At 42.3% G+C, this 21,631-nt stretch overlaps 1 protein-coding gene across 11 annotated transcripts; it reads left to right on the top strand.

Moving 5' to 3' along the window:
* Positions 1–217: 217 nt before the first annotated feature.
* Positions 218–20,638, top strand: LOC109627673 (ETS-related transcription factor Elf-2-like). 11 transcript variants are annotated; one of them, XM_069530520.1, is made up of 11 exons: positions 240–578; positions 2,634–2,886; positions 7,743–7,906; positions 9,485–9,737; positions 14,722–14,835; positions 15,772–15,963; positions 16,303–16,389; positions 17,058–17,250; positions 17,349–17,753; positions 17,868–18,033; positions 18,585–20,638. In XM_069530520.1, the coding sequence occupies exons 3-11, from the start codon at positions 7,832–7,834 to the stop codon at positions 19,179–19,181; spliced, it is 2,082 nt and encodes a 693-aa protein (XP_069386621.1). In that variant the 5' UTR covers positions 240–578; positions 2,634–2,886; positions 7,743–7,831; the 3' UTR covers positions 19,182–20,638. The 11 variants fall into 11 exon arrangements, with proteins under 11 accessions (XP_069386617.1, XP_069386619.1, XP_069386621.1 ...); XM_069530517.1 differs by having other exon boundaries at positions 17,055–17,250; XM_069530519.1 differs by having other exon boundaries at positions 254–578; positions 9,482–9,737.
* Positions 20,639–21,631: the final 993 nt, after the last annotated feature.

The following is a 21,631-nucleotide window of genomic DNA, read 5'->3' as shown; positions in this document are numbered from 1 at the left end:
GAGACAGATCACTTCTTATTTGATTGTCTAGTTTTCAATGAGTAACTTCTGATCCTCACGATCATTAACCTCGATGCACTTTAAGTAAAGAAAAGCAAGAAACCAATTCTTTTAAAATCTGAACATGGATTTCTATTAAAAAACAAAACACATGAAAGTTAAGTGTGTGTGTGTGTGTGTGGGGGGGGGCGTTTACTCTGTGGAGCGCTGGTTGTTTATGATTCGACGTGACGTCACGAGTTTTATTTGCCCTAACAAGCGGAGGAACCAAGTGGACTCAGTCTCGGCTTCTCCTCCGCACTCTGTCCCGCGTGAAGCTCCGGGAGCAGCGGGCTCTTCACACGGTCCGTCTGCCTGCGGGCTCCACCGGGGCTCCGCGACCCGAACACACGCAGCGGCGGCGGGACTCCTCCGGCTGAGGGTCGAGAACAGGGGGAGGACGAGGAGGAGGAGGAGAGGGGTTCCTGGATGTCACACGCACGGAGCAAACTCCCATTAGCCACGGCTAACGTCAGGCTGCTCCGTGTCAACGAACTTTGTTCTCGTTAGGAGGAAGAAGAAGCTAACGGTGTTAGCCGGTAAGTGACGCTACGCGACTAGCAAACATTAGCCACATGGTTTGTCGCGTTGCTTTCTGTGACAGCTCGTTTTGCTCGCAATGCTAAACCAGCGTGCTAACGCTAGCTAAGTTCATGTCAACTGTCAGTTTGTTGGTCATGAGTGCGACGTGCTCTGCACAGCACTTGTGAACAGCAGGTTGTAGTGCTGGTGAATAACTGAACAGCAGGAGTGTGGTGATCATGCATTGCTGACAGGAGGTGCACTGAGGAGCAGAGGTACCGGAGGCACAGTGGCTGCTGGTGGTGCATGTTGTGTTTCACCGCAGGTTCGTGTCCAGTCAGTGGCTCATGTGTCACCAGGACGAACTGCGGCTGAGAGCAGAGGGTTATCATCAGGAGCCAACTTTGATTGTGCCTCTGACCTCGTTACCTGTTTTTCATGTGTCTCAGGTATTAACACGAGCAAACCAGATTAGTGTCAACATGCTGAACTCACACTGGTCCCGCTGAGTAAGTAGAGAGAGCAATGCTATAGTGTGATATGGTAACAGGTGGTGAGAAGTAGGCCAGAGATGCTGGTGGCAGCCAGTCAACATGCTAAGACTTTGTTAAGAGCTCCTTGAATAAAGCTTGTACAAACAGGTCCCTCTGCTTGATGTGCATGTGATTTAGTGTATTCTAGTTTGAGATGTCAAAATACTTGTTCATCAAAAAAATATTTGATAGAGCCTTTTGAGTATTTTAAATGTCCAGTGCTGTGCCTGTTGTCTGACTCAGTTCAGTATGATATTCTGTCATCCAGTCACCCTCTAATGTCCACATCACTGCTGAGTTATATTTATTATAATAATGATAGTAAATACCTGAGCTGGGTTATATTGAGAGTTGTTGCTAATAATGTGTCCATCCCATGACTATTATGTTTATCAAAATAGTAGGAACACCTCTCAGTATAACCCAGTACAGTTTAACAGCTTTAACCTCACCCAAATATGCGTGTCTTTGGACTGTGGGAGGAAGTCAGAGAAAACCAATGCAAGGCCACAGTGCTGTGGGCAATCACAATCCTTTTCCCCAATCAGCTATCATCTAGTAGGAAATCCTTCTGTTGGTTTGTGAATGTTGCAAAGTTCCATGTTATACAAGTAGACGGTGTAGTTTCCAATGACATCTTTACGAATATCTTTAAAGATAAATCATCGATGTCTTCAAGTTCAGCCACAATATATATTCACCAGGTTGTCGACCCCGACCTGTATAGTAGAATCTCTACTTTGTGCTGGTGAATGATTGACCTGTCTGCCTTTTGCTCAGGCGGTAGATTCTGCAGTCTGACCCAGCAGTTGAACTGTGGTCTGAAGGTTTTTGTGGGGTCGACAGGGTTGTGTGTGAGTGCTCTGTGCTGAAGATAGATAACAGCTCTATTGAAACCTGATACAGATACTAGCTGCGGTTTGACATGTATAATGAAAAATTAGGTCAAGTGTCATGAATTTCTTTAATCTCCATGGGAAACATTATGAGGTCAAGAATGATGTGAGAGAGATGCTGCATTGATTTCATGTGTACATCATAAACAATGTCTCTGCTTGTTACTGCATCTATTCCCTTTGCATTCTTTTTACCATTCACTGCTCTCATTTTTAGTCTAGTTTATATTGTTTAAAGGAACATTTCAGATGTATGAGCCTTGTTTTGACCCAGACCATTTAACATTTCATATCCTAGACCCTTCAGGGAACTGCGGTCACAAGGAACCAGCCTTACAACTAATGTACTGAATATTGAGTCCTGAGAGAAATAATATAAAAGAACTACAACGCTAAAACAACCAAGTTGTGTTGAGAGTGACGTGTGAATAGGCTAAATTGATATCAAGTAATGAATTAGCTTTTTGTGTCACTGGTGTGTGTGTGCACGTGTGTGTTGGTTGAGGGCAGGGCACAAGGCAGCCCCAGTTACTTGGAACAAAAGCTCTGTTGTTGAAAGATCATGTGACTCTGTCTGTGTGTGTCTGTGTGTGTGTGTGTGTCTGCGTGTGTGTCCCGCCCTCGTCATGTGATCCGAGCTCAGGGCAGGGTCTGAGAAGTGCTGCGTCGCTGTGAGAGGTTCCTTCCACCCAGGGAACATGCAGGCAGGCAAATGAGATGGTTGGCCCGATGGATGGATGGATGTCAGACAAAGGAGGTGTGGGAGAGAGTCAGAGAAACTGTTCTGTTCCTTTCTCTTACCATGCTGAGAAAACATCACTCATTCCTTCACACCCTGTCTCCTTGTGGATTAAAGATGCACGCCAGCGTGGTCACATGGACTTTTCTGTGCCGAGGCAAGTTTTTACATTTTTCCTCTTTCGTTTTGTTTTGATGTGCTCTGTGGGACGTCGTTGTGAAAAACATGGCCTGTCAGGATGACTGTGCTGTATCTTGCGGAGTCCTGAGACTGTTACTGATTCACCATGAACTAGGGCAACAAACTGCTTGTCAGCCTTTTAATCAAAAGTTATAAGTGAACTGAACATGTAGACACGTAGCTGTCTCTCATCCACAATTATGTACTCTAATTGGAGCAGGGACATTTACAATCTTAATACCAACATGACTTGTAGCTAGCTGTAAGGAGAACAAAGGTCACATTGATGGACTGCTCTTGACCTGTAAAATGACGGTTTAACATGACACATATCTGCTGCTGGTTTCTAAAATATTCGTTTTTTGAAATGGTTTTAATTCAAGCTATCATTCAAGCTCATTGTTCATTTTGTTTGAGCTGAGAAGCGACAAAGCAGCCACGTGTTCGCAGTCATCCAGAAGTTCCTGTTATACTTGTTTGATACAACACAACCTGCAAATGCTGATTAAGAAACTCCAACCTTGACACATCCTGTATGTGTGTTTGCATTGTGTGTGTGTGTGTTAATATTTTTTTTCAGAAGTCTCCCTGCAGGATGTATGTTGCATACATGTGAAGCTCCATGCCATACTAAATTATTGAACACAGTGACCTATCTGAGGCAATGGCTGGAAATGGTTCCGATGTCATATGCTAGTGATGATGTTGGTGATGTGACTCACTGCTGGTTCTAGCCAAAACATTTGCTCCAACAAATCCTCACCTTGTACGAAACTCAACTGTGAAGTGTGTTTGTTGTATCATCGCAGCCCCAGAGAAAAAAACGGGAAATGGTTCCTTGAGAAAAATGTCTGAAAAATATTTTAAGCAGCTCCACAGCAGCTCCTTCTGAAAAAAGTTTCAGCTTCATGGCTAATTTCTCGCTCCCCACACATCTTGTAGCTTCATAGTTTCCATTAGAGTGAGGTCTTGTAGAAGCTAGCTGTTAAACACCAAAACTTTGTCATTTACTTTATCAAAGAGCATTTTGTCCTTGGAGCTCATCCAGGTTAGCTGCATGGTTCCAGCTGTAATGACTCTGACATTTCCCCTTTAATCACTATGACAGTATCTGTGCAAACACACTGACTTGTCTTCTGCTTAAACAAAAAATAATTTGTCTCGTAAACTGCAACATTCTGCATCTGCTTTTCGAAGTTTCTGTATTGCTGAATAGCTTTTTTGTATTTATGACTTGTATCATCGACTGTATGTGAAGGCAAGATGTTCCCCACCTGCGACTTTAATGAAGGGTCTAGTAAAGCAAACTGTCATTTCAATGCCCGATCACTGTTGACCAAGGGAACACACACACATACAATAGACTGTGTCAATCTAACGAAATGATCTGCTGCTGCTGCTGCTGCAAAAAAAAACCCAGTGTGTCACAATCTTTAACTCGACTATGAGCTTGCATAATAACTTCTGTCAGTTTAGCAGGAAAATAACACATTGTGCAGCACTTGTACTTACTTTTATCTGGTTAGTTTCTTTCTGAGCCAGGGAGCAAAGACCGTGAAACATCAGATGAAGCATGAAATATTAGAAAAGATTTTTTTGAATGTGAGATGAGCAGAAATATAGATTAGAGTCAGTTGGTTTATTCCTATGTGGTCTTGAACATTTTACTTGTGCCAACCTTTTCTGTTGAGATTTTCTGGGATGCTCCCCCATGAACAGTATGTACAGCTCTGTAGATGAGCGCTTGCTGCATGTGTTTAAATAATTGACCAGAGGGTTTCCATCCGAGCTGATAGCATGTTGGTCTCAGTAGCAAAGAGAGCACTGGCACAGCTTGGTTCATCCATTATGCAGGGGTCAAGTAACTGAGCATGTGCTCATACACACCAAGGGCGCTGCATGTTCAGGCTGCTTAAGGTTTATACAAAATTAACTGCAATCACTGCCTCGCCTTCACCAAACAGTCAAATTGCAGTTTACATGCAGGTCTGTTCATACTCATGTAACATATGCAGTGAAGACCTAGAATACATTTAGTGAAATGTATGAAGTGTATTTTAACATTATTAATTGTGAATTCTTGAGTTATTTGAGTTCACAGTGACCTTGACCTTTTGACTGCCACAATCTAATCAGTTAAACCTTGAGTCCAAGTAGAAGTTTTTGCCAAGTTTGAAGAAGCAGAAACATAACACCCCCAGCCTTGGCCACAACATGCCAGGGACCATGCATGAATTTATATTGTGGATTATTTAGCATTATGGTCCAACTTTTGCTTTGAAAAAGGTTGAGAAACTGAAGTGCCAGTGAGAATGTCCTCTCTAATCCCGGTCCTTGTGCCTGCAGAAGAATTTCAAGAATTTTTTTGTAAGATTATCTTTAAGCAGAGGGTGACCACCCTGAGCTGAACAAGCTCTGGACCAGTATGTTTTAATTGTGTAAAGGCAAAGTGTTAGCGGTTCTGATGAACCACTTGATGCCAGAGTGAAAAGCCTGGGGTTATCCAGAGGGCAGAGATGCAGTGGTGTATTTCCTTCTATATATGACAAGTGATGGAAGTAGCTGTATAAAGATACAAAAAAAGAGCGTACAGGGAGTAATTCAAACACTGTCACCTGCACATACCGGACCAATCAGTGCTTCAAGTGATCTACACCCTGTTTGCTTTACTTAGTCGCTACGTCTTCTAAGCTTTCCATTCTTCTATGGAGTTTGCTGTTGGGTCATCTGATATCAGACACTGATAGAGAACAGCAGCTTCTCAATTCTTTTTGGCAATGGATTTTGCTGGTTACTGATGTAGTAAGCTAGTTAGGTGTAGATGGGAATATTTGTAGCTTGCGATAATTTGCCTTTGTGTTTTATTTGGTTTCAGCTAGACCAGAAAAAGACTCCACATTCCTAACAAATGTTATCTCTGCCATAATACAGCCCCACTTACATTGCTGCTCTAGAGAGAGATTTAATGATCAGCCACTTAAGATGTAGCACAGGAAGGGGTTTCACACACCAGTTTACCAGCACATTAAATAGTATTGTAATTTTTTAACCTCATTTTGAAAGCTGTGACCACTGCAACAATGCACCAAATCAAATCTCAGTAGGTCAGTGGCAAAGACAGTCCTTTAAAAACCAAGCAATAGTGGGTGGAGTAGTCAACATCTCTGTGTGTGTGTGTGTGTGTGTGTGTGTGTGTGTGTGTGTGTGTGTGTGTGTGTGTGTGTGTGTGTGTGTGTGTGTGCGCTAACCCATCCCTCCTTGGGCCTTACCTTTGACTTATATCCTATTGTCACAATGCACGGCAGCACAGAACAGGAACTGAACGCCCTGTGGTTCTTAGCAACTGTTACCATGGCTCCAGTCCAGCCTGCCTCAGTCGTCCACTGGACAAACTGTGTATTTGATGGAATGATTTGGATTCCTGTCAGTGCATTTCTTCCTGTAAAAGCAGACAGATGCTTCCTGTGGGCCAATACAAGAAGGGTTGACATCCAGGAGATCTCAGGCCCATAATGAGTTGCTGGATTACAGTCAGGACAGAAGAAGTACATTGCAGTTATGTTTTGCTTTCATTACTTTTATTTTGTATAAATTGTGGAGAATTGTAAAGAAGCATGAGTAGTCAAGATGTGCCAATACTTCAATAGTTGATTCTAGATTATGTTCAGTCACACACACACTGGTAACGTAACTTGCCCACTGGCTTCACCTGTCCATTTCCTTTTGTATCGACAACAAACCCATTTATTTCATTTTTACATATCAGCTATTGTGCCCATGTTCAACTAATATAAAAACCTAAATAAACTATTAGTTTTCAATAGTGTAAGATGCTTCAATTATACACTGAAAGTTTCTGCTGTGCAGCAAAGCAGAGTCACATTACAGAGTAGTAAGTATGGGAGGCTGTGGGGGGGTTTGATCACAGTCTCTCCCATTCTGCCTTGGGAAAAATGTAATGAACCCCAAATTGCCACTCTATAGACCTATAATCATGTAAAAGAGGAGAGTCGACCAATAAGCTGGAGGATTGTCACAGTAAAAAAACTTAGTGTCCATATGGCAATAGTTCAAATTTGATAACATTAATGAGGCAAATCTGCTAAAACTATCAGATGACCATGACAGCATCTGGAAGTAACACTTATAATCTACACACCATCAAGTGCACGGCAAGAGAGAGGCTGACCTGAAGTATTGATTACATTCATGTCTTGGCTTGTAAAATGTCTGGTGTAATATGTGAGGTTTTTTTTACCTGGTGGGGAAACTTCTACACTGTTGCATCATTATTCATGATTCTTTAAATCAACACGTATTCACTTGTCTTGCCAAGAGTTTTATGAGAAGATTGTCAGCACTCAGATCTGTACAGTAACAAATTTCCCAAAAGGAAAAATTGGTTTTTTGACAGGTACCCTCATTTTCTGCATAGGAGGATTTAATCCACTGTCAGCTACACATCAGCGACTCTGAAACACTCCTCTGAACACAGTGAACAGGCAAATAGGGAGACTTCAGTTCAACTCACTTTTGACATTGCTGCATTACAGAGGCGCTGTTGATATCTGGCGGACCACACATCATCACGTCACTCTGGCCACAGTCAGACTCTCCCTCCCTCCCTCCCTCCCACAGACACCACACAAACACATAAACCTGTCTGTCATAGTTGGACCGGTGAAAACACATTTTGTCTTTTCATACAGCAGTGATTTACATGCTTATTTGCACACAGAGCAGGGAAGTGAGATCCCATCACAAGTTATAAAAGGTATAACAGGGCCAAATGTTTTTCATTTTGTTCATCAAGGTCTCTTCTCATCTCTCTAGGGGCTGTTGTTCACCACATAGGTAGAGGCCACCAGACTGGAGGAGCTGTGGCAAATCACTGGCTGTGTGACCCCACAGGAGCATGAGTCATGACCTCAGTGGTGCTGGTCGACACTGGTGGGACAGTGGTGGAGTATGTCACAGCTGAAGAGGACCCTCGGCAGGTGGGTTCGACACAGACACAAGGAGAACTAAGGCTACACTGCGTTTTCAAACTAAATAATCTCTGTGCACACAGAAAACGTATACCACATTATCAATCAAGCACACTGGTGCAGGTGTAAACAGGAAGGGGTGAAGGGGCTGGATGTTAGTTGCAGAAAGAGCTAGGCTTAAAAAAAGGTTGCTGGAATAATAGCTTGTCTCCTGTGCATTTAAATGATGTATCATTGTTATATGCATATTTTAACTGCACACCAGTTGTTTTCTTCTAGAAGGGGGTCATTTGATGGGAGCCTGAGGAATCAGCAAAGGCTATGTTGTGATAAGACCCAATCAGCAAGCGGTTATGTGTGTGTTGGGATTATTCTGCCTTGAATGTAGCATCATTGAATGTTGTGCCTTTGGGCGTTCAATATATTTGGCTATCAGAAAAATACTCAATATTAATATTAAAAATGTTAATATTAAATAATAACTTTAATTGACATTAAGGTTACCTCAGGGCACCAGCCTTCAAAGGAAGGGAAAAATATCCAATTTACTGAATGTAAATCAGTAAATTACTACATGAGTAGTTAGCGAAGTTGAAGGATGGAGTTCTCAGCAGTATAGAGGTTGGCAAAATTCATACTTATGCAACATTAATGGAGACAACATGTGTGTTAAGAACATTTATTATGGCAATAATAAAAGTATAAACACACAATCTAACTATAAGTGTACTTACTATATACAGATGTGTATGTGAGTATGCACGTGAGGTTGTGTCTTCAAAATGGCGGTTGGTTACTATGATGACAAAGGACCACACTGAATGGTTAGACCATGCGGCTGAGGTCATCTGTTAAGTTTGGGGAGATGTGTGTGAGGTGTTGGTGTCAGGTTAAAGAAAGTAGTTAGTTTAGCTTCGAATAATTTATAACCAAAATATCACAACAACACAAATCAAACATCACACTTATTAAAATAACAGTCCTGTGCATAGCCTAGTGTAATTAGCCCAGTTGTGTTACCAGTCCATGAAAGAGGGGGGTCCCTTTTGACGTGCAGTCCAGTGAAGTGGTCTTGCTGGCTGGTTTGTGGTTCCTGTTATTGTTCTGCTGGCAAGATTTTGTTTTTCATGGCCACTCATGCTGAAGTCATGAGGCAGACTCTGTCTTCGCTGCCTTTTGGAAAGTTGTAGCAGTCTGCTTCAGGCAGGTCTGCTTGGAGGTCGGAAGAGCGATTGGGTAGGTTCTCTTCAGGACAAAGGAGACATGTGATTGCATGCTTTGGCTACACATGTAGGCCCAACTATTGCTCACCAATAGATAGGTCCCAACATGCGTCTACATCATCATTGGCATCGACATGCACATTTTCAAACTAAAAATGGGCCAGCAGTGTTCCCAAATTTCTGTATTAAGAGGCTGTCAAACTCAGATGTAGTGTGGACGCCAGGCATATTCATAGCAGAGTCGATGCATTTTCAAACAAGAATGTAGATGTAGCCTCACTCCACCTTCTTTTCTCATTTCTGACCTAATTTGTTCCTAATCGACACAGATGGTAAACTTGTTGTCCTTGACTATTCCCAGCAGGAGGGAGAGTGTGAGGTGGATGCAGAGCTGGAAGGAGAGGTGGAAGCAGAGTGGGAAGCTGAGGAGGCCTATGAAGAGGTACAGGACAGAGGAGAGGCTGAGAACTACCCAGCAGTCATAGTGGAGGAGGTGCCAGGTGCCAGCCTGGTGGAGGAGCAAAGTTACTCAGCCCAGTTGGTGGTGTATGATGACGAGGTGTACCTGATGCAAGAAGTGGGCGATGAGCAGGAGGTGGAGACAGAAGGGGAGGCAGGTGAGGAATAAATACTTCTGTGTTTATCAGAAACTAGGTTTAATGTCAACTTCACATTCTTCCCATTTCTACTATATGTCACAGTGCAGGAAGCCTATCATATAGTCTGTGTTACTCCTACACTCGCTACCCAGAAAGCCCAGAGTAAACTTAGATCCTTAGCCAAGCTGATTTACCCTTTAACATGATTAATATATCAATTTTTTTTAAACCAACATTTTGATCTTGTAATTAGGAGCCCTGGCTTCCTTCACATTTACACAGATTCATGTATATATTTTCAGCTGGTGCTATTGCCAGAGTCAGCTGCTATCGGACATGCACTGAACCCCAGATAATCTTCCTACATTCTCTCGAGGGGCTGTAAGTGAGAGTGCAAATGTAGGAGGGAGAGGACTCTCTCCAGAGTTTCTCCTGCCTGATAGAAACTCTGGAGAATGTCCAAATGAGCCGATGAGAACACAGCAGGAGATCCTTCGCACGATTCACCGGGAGCGAGTAGGTATGTTGACGAAGTTTCCTTCAGATGCCACGCCCAAAAATGAAAATAACATAGGTAATAAGTATACAAATATCTCAGTATGAAAAAATGGTGGCACACACATAGAAAACACAGACCAAGATGTCAAGAGAGCTTTTGGTAATAAGGGCCCGCCCATGTAGTTATGCTGTAAACAAAAACACATGATCTCAGCACCACAATTGAGTTACATCCTGCGTCTGTCTGCTGCGCCGTCCCTCATCTGAACGCAGCAAAGATTTCTGTGTTTCATTTAAAAATGTCTGAGCGAGAAATCTACTACTTTGTTCATTTGTAAAAAGCAAACTGCTGCAAAAGTCCGGACCTAATTCAGTATCATTGATAAATAAAATAATATCAAATAAAATAAATATTATATTAGTAATATTACCCTGACTAAGTCCTGGTACTTATCCACCCAGTGGAAATTAACCCATTCTTTGTGTTACTCTGTCCAACATAATTTTTGAAATAAGTGTTTGTGGTATGACTGCACCTTTATCTTGTGGCTTTTTTTTCCTCCTCCTTTTCTGTCTCTTAACTCCTGATTTCATAACCTTTTGGGCATACACATGAAAGTCTCTGTTGTATTATAGAGTTTTGAAGACATGTTGACATTTTGTAAATTCACATGAATCCCAGTCCACACATTGTTTCTATAATTCAAACTCAGAAAGTGTTTTTGTATTTATTGTGGTTGAGCTGAAATATTTGTCTGTGTCACTGACATTTACAGCAGAATCAATCTGGTCATCTACAGAGCTGTGTTTCCATGCACTGCCACCTTGTGGATATTTTAGAACAGTCACTACTTCATGCACAGCTGAGGTGTCCAGCTTTGCTCAATAATCATCTATTAATCCCCTATTAACAGAGACTATTGTTCAGTCCAGTGCAGTAATTATGAAACCTATTGAAAGACAAAGGTAATATCATTTCAAACTGAAGAGTACTGGTGCTGTACTCATTCACATCATATTAAATAACATCTCTAAGCTGCATTTGCACAAAATCTAAAGCATCTCTAAGCAGGATCAAGAATTGATCATAATTACAGGAAATGATTTTACATCACTGGACAGTGCATTTTGCACATTCAGTCTGCTTGGATGTGAGAAATCTAGGAAAACAAGATTTGCCCATATAGTTTATTTTTAAGCCCGGTTTTAAAGGAAAATGTGCTCAAGGATGAAGAGATTTAAATTGTTGGAGTAAAACGGAAAATGTAATGATCCTGGTACAAACCACCATGGATTGTGACCATCGCTTGAAAAGGACCTAGTGTGTTTAAGATGACCCTCTGTAAATATATAATTTCAGTCTTTTGGTAAATGCCATAACATTGTGTATGCTTAGTCCCAATGAGACAAGAGACAGGGACATTTAACTGGAGAACATGTGCAGAGATAAAAAAAAAAAAAGTTGAAAATGTTGTAGATGCAAAGAAAGCATTTCCACTCCATTACTTGCAGCACATGCACAAGAGTTTGAGATAATCCTGTGAAGTCATCGACCAGAATGAGTTGGACTCATCTTTTATGATCTGATTCTCTCTGAACTAAATTCATAAATATTTTCTACTCTACACACCCATGCATTTAATTACTGTTGATGAATCATATTTTAATTTGCATTTAAATTTTACTTTCCACTCTTCATACTACTCTTGGAAAAAAAGAAATCTGAATTAAGGACATGATGTCTTGTAACTGATAAATGTGTTAACTTGCAGGAGAGTAATTGAAAATAACCCAGATCAAACCAGCTTTGAAGAGAATGATGCTGCTCCATAGTTTACAGACAGCAACAAACACATGCAGTCACAGTGGTTCCAAAACATTTGTGATCTTTAAGAAAAGTTGTGGTTTAGCTGCATTGTGTTGTTTAAAACAGTGGACTCGTTGTACAAACGGCAGCTTTGTTGTGTAAGAAGTGGATTTATTCGTCCAGTGTGTGGATTTAAAGCAAGTTATCGCTGTGTAGCTTTATGTGACGTAGTCATTACGCAAGTGAGGGAGGGCGAAGGAAGGATTTCCTGTGTCGGCGGCGGAGGGATACATCTCGTCTGCTGTTACGCGTCTCGTGGAAATCGACGAGATTTCCTATTGAGGGCGGAGTGATCCGAGTTAGCTGGCGTCCCATACAATTCAGTGAGAAGTCAATGTGAATCTGCAGCAAGGGGAAAACATGGCGACTTCGCAGCATGAGGGGCATGCAAACCAGCTCGATCTACTCATCAGAGCCGGTAACGTAACTTCGTGTTGTCCTCACCGGGACGCGGGAGCTGCCGCGAACGCGCGGCTCGCGTTTGTAAGCCGGGCCGCTGCGTCTCAGTGCGCGGAGGAGTGCGCTGAAGTAATGGAGGGCAATCAGGAAGTGATCACCTTGGTAGCAACCTGCATGGCGTTGCTACACGATGTGCGAACCCGGTTTAAGAAGGGAAACTTGCTCAGTGTGCACGGAGAGTCGGGTGTGTGCACGGAGCGTGTTCTGCACGGTGCAGCAGGCTCTTTCCGCGCAGGGAGATGTAGAATAACGGTCTGCGCGTCGGCTCTGCACAACCAGGAAGTGTCGAGATGTTGTCTTCCCTACGTCTTTGCCACGCTGTCTGAGTCGGAAGGACATGTGGGTTTATTTTCACTGACACTTACCTGTTACACACCATCACGCTGCACCTCTGTCAGCGTGATGGTCGACCTTTGTGACGAGTGTGTAACAGTTGCCGCCTGTAGTTTGTGCAGTTTGTAGGAATATCGTGCAGTAATAGTGGACCGATTAACAACACGCTGCGGCTAATTCTCGCGATAAAACGTGCTGTATTTGGGATATCGTTGGTTGTGGAGCTCGTGGTAACACGTGTCGTGCTGAAGGTTGTGATACAGATGTCTGATGGTTTCCGTTATCGTGTGTGTGAGACTGAAGCGTGGGACGGCCTGGCTCTCGCTTTCTTCCCTCTACTTGTTCCTAGTGCGGCTTCAGCCTTCGACCATATTGACGCACACCAACACGTTTCGGTCTCATTCAGTGCGTGTTCGCCGTGTGTTGAGTGTGTGATGTGTCACACACACGCCCTCTGGTTCCCCACTCCGGTTTTAATTGTTATATTCAAAGTATTTGGTCTCATTTCGATGGCGGAAGCATTGTTTATGTGAGGGGCGGGGTGTCTTCTACCGACTCTCCCGTTGGTCCAATAGCGTACGGGGTGGTTTAAAACGCAGGCTGGGGTCCAATGAGATTTCACCGGGGGGCGGCTGTCAATCGGAGAGCGAGCCAATAGGAGGCGAGGTGGTTGTTGAGTGACAAGAGGATTTGTGATCTTCTTCGAAGAGAACTGGAGGGAAAGGATGAGGAGTGTAAACACGGAAGTCATCACAGGCAGCACTACTTTCTGTCGGACCTGCTGCTATTCTTGGCGCCTTTACATTGTACTATAGCTGCATAATGTACATGTTGTTAACGTACTTCAGTATCCCGACGCATTTACACACTCAACGCTTATCTGTTGCAACATTCTCAATGCTTTTTCTTTTTTTATTATTCAATAATTCAATGTAAATCCAATTCCTGACACCATAGACTGACTTTATATATACATACATATATGTGAATAACTTCACATATATGTATATATATATATAGGCTACAACTTCTATATGTGCTTATGTAGGTCAGGCTGCAGCTGCAGCTCTGTGACCTCACACCTTCTGGTGGTCTTATTACAGAGCAGTGTTTTCAAGGGCAGCCCAGCAGGCTATAGGGTCTCTGCTGCGATCGCTGCCAGTATGTCCTGTTTGTTTGTGAGAGGAACTGAATTAAGTGAGACAATCTAAAGATAGCCCGTCTCTCTCCCCGATGCAGTGCCTGTTGCCTCGGTGAGATAGCCAAACATGGACAGGGCAGGGTGGTGAAGATTCTCGTGTTTCCCACCGGTGATTGACAACAACAGCAGGGGCCCTGGGCTCCTTCCCAGGGTCCTTCAGGGTGTTTAACTGCACACATGCAGATACTGGTGGGCAGCTGTAGGTGCCGCTGATGTTACCTAACCTCTCGTCGATCTGTATTTTCAAGCTGTTCTGTTGTCTTTCAGCGTCAGACAAAAGGACCAGGTGCAGGGTAAAAATTGTCAAGATAGTTCAACAAATGTAAAGGGGAAGAGAATAAAATAAATACATTCCATTGTCTTTTACATCAGGTGAATGTTTTAGCAGTGTCCCTCCCGCAATTGTTTTTCACTAGGGGGCGCCATGTAGTAGCATTTTGTTTTGCAGCATGTGCAACATTGTATTAATGATGCTTTAAAGAGTTGACTAATAGGAAATTAAACATTGTTAAAACCAACAGGTTAACATAGTGTACTTTAACATGATTAAACATGTGGCAGCACGTATGAAGTGTCTCTGTGCAGGATTAATAAAAAAAAAAAAGGTTGCTAATTGATTCTGTGTGTGTTTTTGTGTGTTTTAGTGGAAGCTTCTGTCCATGGCACTAATGTCCACTGCTCTGACAAGACCATCGAGGCTGCAGAGGCTCTACTACGCATGGATTCACCTTCCAGCCTCAGAGAGGGTCGTAGTCCAGGTAACGCACACAAGCTGATAAACAGGAGAACACAAGGGTTTACACAATTTGGAACAAACTATACTTTCAGCTGATGTCTGTAATGTCTCATAAATAAGGCAATAAACTCTTATTGTGAATAAATAGTGAAATGTTGGTTGGTCAATGAGATTTTTGCTGCCCTGTCATCTTTTCCATGGTTTAAACCATTTATGGTATCCTACTTCGATAATAATTAAAGCTCAAAAAATAGTAGGATTTTTAAAATTATTTTATTTTTTATTATTAGTTCTCAAATAATATGAGTATAAGTTACTTAAGTAGTTGCTTGTTTGTATTATATTAAGGCTGTTATATTAATTCACTTTTTATTCAAAATTCAAACCGTCATTCATACGTTAGGGGGAAACTTTCTTATTTTAATGACCTGTTCCATTTCAAAATACACAGTGTTGTTTGCCTCATTATCCAGCAGAGGGTGCTCACTGTCAGCCTATTTGGCCTCATGATCTATCAGTTAAGTCAGTCCGTTATGTTACTTTGTTTTTTGCTATGAAAATGTAGAAATCCAGCAAAGCCGTCCCGAGCAGATGATCATGACACCAAAGCATCTAAAAAGCGTCATGTGAAAATATTTTATACACTCACAGCAAAGGTGAGGTTAAAATGAAATGTAACTTTGTAATGAAATCTGTGGTTTCACGTGTTTGATTTCCACATGTGAGGCAGCAGAGGAGGCACCACAGACAATCAGAGCAACATCAAGTGTTCTCCCTCATCTGACTCGTGCAAACAAATTGCATGTCATGTCAAATTCTTTCGAACTTGAGTTTTACAGTAACAGCCTAATATATTATGTTCCTGTTGTAAAATAAATATTTAAACATTTTGCTTCCCTATGAGGAAACTTTATGATGCAGCTTCAAAGCAAAACTCATTCTTCTTTCCTCCACCCAGAAGCCTTTTTCTCACCATGCATCATGACACCGGACTTGCTCCACGCTGCCATGCGTCCTGACATGATTGCAGACACGGAGGTGGAGATCTCCACAGAGGATTGCTGTGAGGAGGAGGAGGAGGACGAGGAGGAGATTGGGACACTGCTGGAGGATCCAGAACCTGATCACGAGCCTGTCAGAAAGAGGAGAGGTGAGGAAAAACATCTTGTAGTCGTAGTTTGTCAGAGTTCATCTAGGACGTGAGTCTTCAGTATTGTAGAATTGTAGAAAAGGCTTTTAGGCAGAATGGGGGTCAAGCTTTGGAAAAAGGGAAACATTTGTTTAAAATTGAAAACTAATGTGTTGGCTGATAAAGTTTACTTCACAATCCAGGCCACAGACATTAAACCAGGACCTGAAGTCAATTATTCAATTACTCTGGAAGATGTAATGCAAGAGCACCATCTAGTGGTTGACCTTTTATTGTTGGGTCTCAACTGAGCATCATAGGACAGTGATGATGTTAAATGTAAAACTGTTTCCTTTGTAGCCGGACGGAAGCCAAAGACACATCAGTCAGCTGTTTCCAACGGCTCCCCAGACCTCGGCATCAAGAAGAAACCAAGAGAAGGCAAAGGTATCTCACAGGTTTTTTGCACATACTCTTAGACATTAATCAATTAAGACCTAAGGTGCCAAATATAAAGGCAGTCCAAAACCCAATCATTGTTTGAAAATATAACCTGAGGGTTTTCTGACGATCTTACAGAGTTGCTAATGTTAACAATACATTCTGAAGCAGATAGACATGAAATAAAAACATTTGATAGCTTAAAGAATTGGCTTTCTGTGTAATTCATTATAGTTTCCCTAAATTGGGAAAAAGTCCCTAAAAAAGACGGTAAACGCAGAGAACCCCCTTCTTCCTCCTCCTCAAACACTCCGGTTACCGACTGAGTGTTGATCCGCAGGAATATTGTCTGCACATGAATGTAGTTTTCATCAATAAAACTCTGCGTTACTCTGCTTCAATATCGCTCACGTCACTTAAATCGTCAGCCATTGTCTGAAACACCACTTAAATAACTCTTTCCAGGCTAAGAGTGCTAATAAAATACATTTCACCTGTCCCTTAAGCATTTAAGTGAATCTCAATGAATTTCATCTTCTGTGTCATGTCTTCAAAACAATGACACAGCAGATGACACCTGGTTTTAAATCTATCTGTTGTATTAATTGTGTTGTTCTCTGATAAAGATGAATTGGCGTTTAGCAGTGCATTAAATTTACTATGACTTCCAGCAGGCAGCACCACCTACCTGTGGGAGTTTCTGCTGGACCTCCTCCAGGACAAGAAAACATGTCCCAGGTATATCAAGTGGACACAGAGGGAGAAGGGCATCTTCAAACTGGTCGACTCAAAGGCAGTGTCCAAGCTGTGGGGCAAACACAAGAACAAGCCAGACATGAACTATGAGACCATGGGACGGGCTCTCAGGTGAGGAGTGTGTGTCCCTGAGGGAGATCTCACACCAGTTTTCTTTATTTGTGTTTGTGGGATGTAGCATCGTCACTGATAACCCTTTTTTTCTTCAGATATTACTACCAGCGCGGCATCCTCGCCAAAGTAGAGGGCCAGCGGCTGGTCTACCAGTTCAAAGAGATGCCCAAAAACATTGTCATCATTGACGACGACATGACAGACATGTCAGCCCCTGATGATCTGATGGGCTCAGACACAGCTGCATCCTATGAGCGCGTGCCTCCACCCTCGGACATGCTGCTCCAGGTGACCGAGCTATCGTCCTCCAAGAAGCCCAACATACTGCGGGCCGGGAACAGAGCCAACGTGGTTCAAGCTCCTGTCGCCACGGGGAGCAAGAACGTGGCAGGAGGTGGTGCAGCAGGGAGTCATCGTATATTGTCGTTTACTGGAGCAACAGATGGGAGTCAGCCCCAGCAGTCTCACGCAACGATCATCCCTAACGCCACAGGGCCCAGGTTAGACTCCTGCAGAGAAGACGACCTTCAGGAGAGCAGATGCAAATGTTACTCTTTCTTCCTAACACCAAATACTAGCTTTTGACTCTCTGCTCTCTGACCTCTTGTCTGCAGGACGGTGCGGGTGGCCATGCAGGTGCCTGTAGTCATGACAACATCCCTGGGTCAGAAGATCTCTACCGTTGCTGTACAGCAGCCGGCAGGAACCACAGGAACCACAGGGGCTGTCGGCCACACAGCCCTCCTCACCAACAGTGGGAACACCAACTCACAACAGAAGGTTTGTACATGTGGAAACTGATTTGCTTTCATGCATTTAAACATATTGCAGCAGATTATCTGCACTTCTCACCACAGCAGTGAGGAAACTCATATTAGTTTTATCAGAGAACGTTTGGGTTGTTGCTAATTAATCCATCCGTCCTTTTAATGCAGGTCCAGGTCACATTCATTTAATTAATCATACCCTCGAGATTTAATGTTATATACTGCTGTGTAATATTAAAAGCATGATAGGATATTAAATTAATTGTAGATTCTATCATCACGACTGGTTTTGCATCATTCTTTTGTATTTTGGAGAGTATCAAGTTCTTGAATTCTTATATTTGATTAAGTTTTATTTGGGGATGTACAGAAGATTAGAAAACAGTAGAACGTACAAGATACTGAAGTGTTGTTAATCAAAGGGAAGAACTGTCGTTCAGCATAACAAAAGAGGGACAGCCAGGTAGAATGAACCTTTTCAGCCGATCCCCTGGTGAAAATTCTACATTGAATTTATTTCTTGATATTTCTCTATATTTAAGATGTATTCATATTTTTGTGTAGGTTGTGATCCAGACAATACCCACCATGGTCCCAGCCACAGCAGAGAACGGAGACAAGATCACCGTCCAGCTCGCCAAGATCATCACAATCCCAGCACACCAGCTAGCTCAGTGTCAGCTCCAGACCTCCACCGGCACTAACAAGCCCGGCGTCGGTGCATCTTCGGCAGGCATCAGCCTCCTCGGCAGTCCCCTGACCGTTCGGGCCCTGGCTCCTGTCGGCGTTGCTCCGGGAACGCAAGTGATGAGACTCACCGTGCCAACGCAGACACAACAGACTCTAGTGGTGTCGCAGCCGGGGAGCATCGCAGGCAGGGTGGGGACGGTAACGGTGACAGCAGCCAATCAGACGATGACGGCACAGCCTCACATTATCAGCGGCGTCATTAACGGCTCAGAGCTGGTGATAGGAGCGCCGTCGACTGGAGGAGTTGCGTTGGAGAAGCTGAAGGCTGCTGGGGTCCAGGTGCAGTCTTTGCAGGTACCGTTGACGGCAGCAGTCCAACAGAATGTCCAGAATTCTGAGGTGGACGCCGAGGTGGTTATCAACCTGCAAACCCCCGATGTGACGATGAAGACTGAAGAGCCTGAGTGTTGAAACATTTCCCAGCACCCATCTCTGCCAGAGAGGGTTAGTTTGTACATGTCTGAAGTCATTTTTACTCTTGTGATAACCAGCAGCAGTCTCTGAGACTTTAAAGATGTCTGAAGGCCTGTTTTTAGTCCTCAACCTGTCTTCAATTCTTCCCTGTTGCTGCCTCGGACTGAAAGGGAACCACGTCTGTTTCTTTCACAAATCACGCCGTCACCGACGCCCTTGGAGCGTTGTGTTCGAAACTTTAACTGGATCCTTCAACATAGGAATACACAAAGACTTTAAAAGGAAGTTGTTGGGAAAGGTTAAGGGACCAACCGTGATCACTACAATGTCTGCCTTCTAAATAGATCACCATCACTGACTCAAATTTGGAGAAAAAAAAAACCGTTTAAAAATATTAAAGAAGAAAAAGCAAACACTACAAAACAGCAAATAATTACAACCGAGCAAAATATGAACTATCAAAGAAGAAAAAAACTAAATGTGGAGGCTGTAATGAAACTTTTGTAGACATTTGTTTCCTATTTTTTCCTCCACGGATGTTAAAACCAGCAACTTGTTATGAAAACGTTCATCACTGTGCATCAAGTGTTTGTGGTGCTACACTAGTGATAGAGGTGCTGAGAGAAGCCCTAAGATACAGACCATGGTTGTGTATGTACATATTTATATAAATATATATATATCTACTATACAGTTTACGGAGCTAAAGTTAACAGAACAGCCTTAGATTTAAATTCAAATTTTCTTTTTTCATATTTTGTCTGAACAGTAAACAGAAATTAGTTTTTGTGTTTTGATACCTTGTACCAAGCACAGTATTATTGAAACGAGCGGATCTAATATTTGTTTAATCATCGGTTCCCCGACTCTTATCGAGCCGTCGACCAATAACACGTTGTAGATCCATGAACAGATTGTTTGTAGTGCGCTTCCAACCTTCAGGAAAATCTGTAGTCATGAGTTAATCCTGTATCTGACCCCAAAAATCTTGGCTACATCTCAATTCTTAAAACTTGTTTTTCGTTCGCTCTCCTCATCCCAACGAAGAACGTGAATAAGAGCAAAAAGAATAAAGAAACCAAAAAGTAATATCAATGTATGTAAAAAAATGTAGTCATGAAATTATTTTACTTTTTAAAAAAGGGGCATTAAAAATAAGTTTATGCAAAATGGCTGCATTGACAATGAAACCACTGTAGATCCCACGTCACTTTACTATGCCTGTAAAACAGTTTGCCAGATAATAGAGTCTCTGCCATTTTGGCTTAATATTTCATTACTTTTTTTATTTTATTTTAATCTGAAAAAAGGGACAATAGAAAGATGTTTGTGTTCGGACTGAACTGTTTGTATATTCAACATTTGAAGTATATTCTATTTTGTTGTACTCTTGTTTCAAAGTGTATGAAAGTAGATTTTACTGAAATATAAAAAAACAAAAGGTTTGCAACAGACACGCTGCTGTGTGTGTGCGTACAAAACATTTACTTCTTGGTATTTTACGTCATCTTACCTACTTGGGAAGTTTATTACTTAAAACTTGTTATTTCTTTCCCAACCTGCAACTGATTCGGGTTAAAAAGCTAAAAGTGAACTACATATAAGAAAATCAAATCTGACTAACCGCATTTGTTATCAGTGATGACGTCTGTGGTTACTTTGCACGCTTTAACTTCCAGTTTGAGCTCAGAGAGAAGATAAATCATTTCTTACTGATCCAAAAGTCAACTGATAACATTCATCTCTGAAACTAGAACGGCAGATACCTCGCCAAGGCCCAACAGTCACTAGATCCAGATTCTTTGGGGATCTGCACTAGATTTCACACTCCTCAACACTGTTCTCACACTCATGAATATCAGTCCCCTAAATACACCTGATCCATCTGATTATTCTGAGAAATCAAGGAACATTTTTTAAAGCATCCCATCTCACAATGTTAGAGGTAAAAAAAAGAAAACCACTGATCCAGACCAAAACGTGGCTTCCCTAGTCGTCCTTCCAAGTTTCATTGTAAAATAGACTTTAGTAACACAAATATGTGTCAACAGATATCAGTGTAATCAACTGTTGCAATGTCATCGTTAGAAACAGGGCGAGAAGCAAACAGGACTGTTTCCTCTTGGTTAAATGAAGTGTACTGTAGGTTCCAGATGTCACACAGTGTGACTTCTCCACAGAGAGTAAATGAAAACAAGAACATCACGTGGTGATCTCAAACTGTGGAAGGACTTCAGTACCTGAACAGGGAGTGGTCTTATTGCCAGTCTAACAGACCTGATTACCATCTGAGCACACTTAATAGACACTTAAGGAGAATGAAATCAGTGAGCGATCTTTAAAGGGCCAGTTCCCTCTAATAAAAAAAGAGCAGTAAAAAGTTTTATCGGGACTCGTTCTGTTCTGTTCAAATGCATCAGTAATTGAATCAATGACATTGGATTTGT

The sequence above is a fragment of the Paralichthys olivaceus genome, chromosome 8 (assembly GCF_024713975.1).
Source record: "Paralichthys olivaceus isolate ysfri-2021 chromosome 8, ASM2471397v2, whole genome shotgun sequence".
Lineage (NCBI taxonomy): Eukaryota > Metazoa > Chordata > Actinopteri > Pleuronectiformes > Paralichthyidae > Paralichthys > Paralichthys olivaceus.
This window is presented reverse-complemented; position numbering and strand designations above follow the sequence as displayed.